This window comes from Galeopterus variegatus, unplaced genomic scaffold, assembly GCF_000696425.1.
Source record: "Galeopterus variegatus unplaced genomic scaffold, G_variegatus-3.0.2 Scaffold17489, whole genome shotgun sequence".
NCBI lineage: Eukaryota > Metazoa > Chordata > Mammalia > Dermoptera > Cynocephalidae > Galeopterus > Galeopterus variegatus.
In genome coordinates, this window is record NW_007743600.1 from 8,412 (window position 1) to 12,246 (window position 3,835).

At 50.5% G+C, this 3,835-nt stretch overlaps 1 protein-coding gene across 1 annotated transcript; it reads left to right on the plus strand.

Annotated features, from left to right (window-relative positions):
- Positions 1-209: 209 nt before the first annotated feature.
- LOC103582709 (GTPase IMAP family member 7-like) lies at positions 210-1,034 on the plus strand (the record flags this gene model as incomplete). Its single annotated transcript, XM_008564227.1, has 1 exon — positions 210-1,034. A coding segment is annotated over one exon (825 nt), but the record flags the coding sequence as incomplete, so codon positions are not given.
- Between the last annotated feature and the right edge of the window lie 2,801 nt (positions 1,035-3,835).

Sequence of the window (3,835 nt, forward strand, 5' to 3'; positions counted from 1 at the left end):
TACAAGTTCACAAGCTTAGAAAATGTGGAACGATTTATATTTTCAGGAGGGTAAGAAATAAAAAAAGGAAGTGCTGGGAATGGTTTCCAGTTTATCTAAATCGATATTTTCTCTCCCTTCGATACCCAGTTAAGGTGCCTAAATTGGAGAGCTTTGTCACGTGATCACAGCTGAGTGTGAGGACGGTGCCCTGAGGATCATTCTGGTAGGAAACTGGAAGTGGGAAAAGAGCGACAGCAAACACCACCCTTGGGAAGACAACCTTTGAGACTAGAGCTGCTCCCCACGCTGCTGCCAAGACCTGTCAAAGAGCATCCTGGCAATGGAACGGGAGAGACCTGCTTGTTGTTGACACCCCAGAAATCTCTACCTTAGATGAAGGCCTGGCCACCACCTATGAGGAAACCAGCTGTTGTGCCGTCTACCCCCGCCCAGGACCTCACGCCATCGTCATGGTTGTGCACCTGGGCTGCTACACGGAGGATGGTAGGGAAACCATGGCTGTGACCGAGGCTGTCTGTGGGAGGCCAGCCATGGGGCACATGATCATCCTGATCACTCGCAAAGAAGAGCTGGAGGACCAGAGCCAATGTGGGTGTGAACCTACCAAACATCACCAGGGAGTGTGGGGGCCGGGCTGTGCCTTCAACGACAGAGCAGGGGAGGCTGAGAAGGAAGCTCAGGTGCAGGAGCTGGTGGAGCTGATAGACAAGATGTTGCGGAGCAACGGAGGGACGTGCTTTTCCAGTGCTGTACTCAGGGGCACAGAGGAAGGGCTGGAAAAACAGGCAGAGGTCTTGAGAAGAAAGTGCACTGATCAATTAGACAATGAAATTCGAACAGTGGAAGAGGAGGATGCTCAGATGTGCAAGCAGAGTATGCAGGAAAAGGAGGAAAACATAAAATCGATGAAGATGACATATGAGGAAAAAATAAGGAAAGTAAGACAAGAGGCTGAGAAGAGTATATTTAGCCGAATTGTCAGTGAAATTAAGAAGATGCTTTTAAGTGTATGGCATGTGCTCTGGAAGTAACAGATGTTTGTTATTCTTTCTCCACTTACTGTGACTGTTAAGCTTCTCTCCAGCTCACTCCCCACCCTTCTCTCTGCCTGCCCCGCCCTACAAACACCAACAAACTTCAGAAATCTCAAATTTGCCATGTTAGGGCCATAATTCAATGTACGTGCTATAAAGCCTCAAATGTGAGAAATTTCAAGCTGAAATACATCCTCTGTTGTTGGCACTGCCTGTGGAGCCCGTGGCCCCTTCGGAGCATTTTGTGACTGTCACTGACCCATGGGCTCCTCCAACAGCTTGTCTGGGCTCATGGAGATCTGCAAGTTGACCTGGTCTCTTGCTGTTCCCCTCCACCCTTACCTGGTGCTGTTACAGTTCCCCTGCCTGTAAATCACAGCAGCTTCCAGCCAGCAGTTTTCCTTCTTGCCCTGCAGATCCCTTCCACCCTCCCCTGCCTTCTCCTGCCCCGTGAGGCTGACCCAAAAGGTCCACTCCAGGGGGTTCCATGTCCCTTGTTCACCTCCTGGACCCCTCCCTGCCTGGTCACATGGGCTACCAGCTCCTCTCTACCAAAACCCAGCCCCAGGTGTCAGGGTTTCCCAGATCTGCAGGGTACGTGGGGATGTGCTTTAGTGTATGTGAAGGACACTTTTCCTGCCAAGCCCATGGCCTGCCTGTAGCAAAACTTTTGCTTCTGTCCAGAAATCACTATTTGACCTAAGAATAGATTTTATTTTTCAAAAGCACCCCAATCTTGTGCTTACGGTAAACAGACAAGTTATGACACAGCCTTAAAATAAAGAGACTAATTTTCTTTCAGAACTCCTAGCTCCAAAGGCCATGCTAGGGAAGAGTTCCAAGTATGTTCTTAGAAGAACACAGTCTTAGAATGTAGGCCTCAGCTTAAAGGGGGCAAATTTGAGTGATAACTTGACAAAAAAGATTGTGTTCAAATAAAACAACTGTTTGTGGAATATGGACGCAAGGTCTCTGGGACACACTTTGGGAAACAGCAAGAAGGAATTTCTTCCTGTGGGAATAATAATGCTGTTGCTTTCCTTGAGGTCTGGATTCTTGATTGTCAAAATTAAAAAATGATTTTAAATGAGAAGAAAACAGGTAATTTGGGGGCATCAACATCTGGGTGTGCAGGGGTCAGGGGAGGAATGAACGGTGGGGACACTGGTTCTTTACGAACGACACTGACATGGGCCTCACAGGACTTTTACCTAAGGTGTCCTCCCTTCAGCATCTTCTGGAAAGGCTCAGGGCTGGGGGGTATGTAGGAAAGAGGCAAGGGGGAGGAAGGAGTGTGATTCAATCTGACCTTCCTCAGGCCACCAAAAGGCCCCACACCGCAACAGCCACCCCCCAGCATTCCGCCCCCACCCCCAATATGACCAGCGACCTGGTTTCCTCCTACCACCCTCCCTTAGCCCTTGACTTCTGTCCCCTTCTTTGTGGGCCCTTACATGCATTACTGCCTTATTCTGTCCTTTATCTATGTCATGAGGGTGAGGTGTGTCCCTCCCATTTGATGAGAGCACGTCTTGTCAACACTGTATCCCAGAGCCCGTAGCCCAGAGCCGAGCCCATGGAAGGTGCACCATGAGGAACTGTGCGACAGAAGGAGGTGCAGGGGGATGAAGGGAAGGGAGGAAAGGAGTGGAAGGGACGGGACGCTCCCATCCCGTGTGTGAGAAGGAAGGTCCCGCTTCCTGCTGACCGCCGCGGGCGCAGCGGGCTCCTGCGGCCTCTGTGTGTGTGTGATGCCATGACCTCAGTGTCCTTCTTGACCTATTGACGCACTGAGAAAGGGCCAGAATGGTAAAGTGAGGAGGACAGGTCTCCAGTGGGGCCCGTCCCCCTGGGGCTGCCCACACGGCCCCCATCTCTACCCCTTGCCCCAGGTCTACTCAAGACCCTTCCCTGGGCCTCAGTCACCTCTGCTTTCACTGCCGCATTCCCCAGGGCTTCTCAGTGCCACTTCTCTCTTTGTCCCCGACATCCAGGTTTTCTGAGCAAAGCCTCAGACGCTCAGGTCCAGGCTGCCCTCCCTTCCAGAGCCCCCTCATCCTTAGAAGAGCCTCCTGGGGTGTGCTGAGGGGACGCCAGCACGTTCCTTCCCCTTTCCTGTGGGAACCAGGGCACCACAAGGGAGCTTGTGAGCTCTGGGCCTTCGGCGGGGGAGGGGAGGTGGGCTCTGACATCGGGAGCAACAGCGCAGAGGGGAGGATGAAAGATAAACTGGACGTTCTGGACAGTTCTCCCAAGGGCTGTGGCTGGCCACAGGCCGTAGGCGGGACTTCTCACCACCGAGCCCTGGGTCAGAGGCGACAATGTCCAATTCACTGATAAACTGCGTGCCTTCCTTTTTCTAAAAAAAGTATTACGTAATTTTTTTCAGATTTTGATTGATCCTTGGGGACCACAAATTGTTATATTGTCATATTGGGGCAGCTGGAGAGGATGGCGATACATGCCGTCAAAGGCGTCACCACAGTCTTTGTCATCTCCCTGCTCTCCTCCTCCGTAAAGCAGTTTGTGCTTTTAAAAATATTATCTCCATTACATTAATAGTTCCTCCAACATCCCCCTGGTATATTCCAAATACTTTGTAAAGTTTCTGTTTATGATAGAAGGTGACAAAGAAGGGGTGTGTGAAAGTCCCACAGTTAGTTATGAAGATGACGTGTTCTTAGTTCTTCAGGAAGAAACAACTATTGTTCTGAATAGTATTTGCAACGAGACATCTTAAAGCCAGGAAACAAAATAACATTGACGACCTGGGAACCTGCATCAAAACAAGCTGAAAA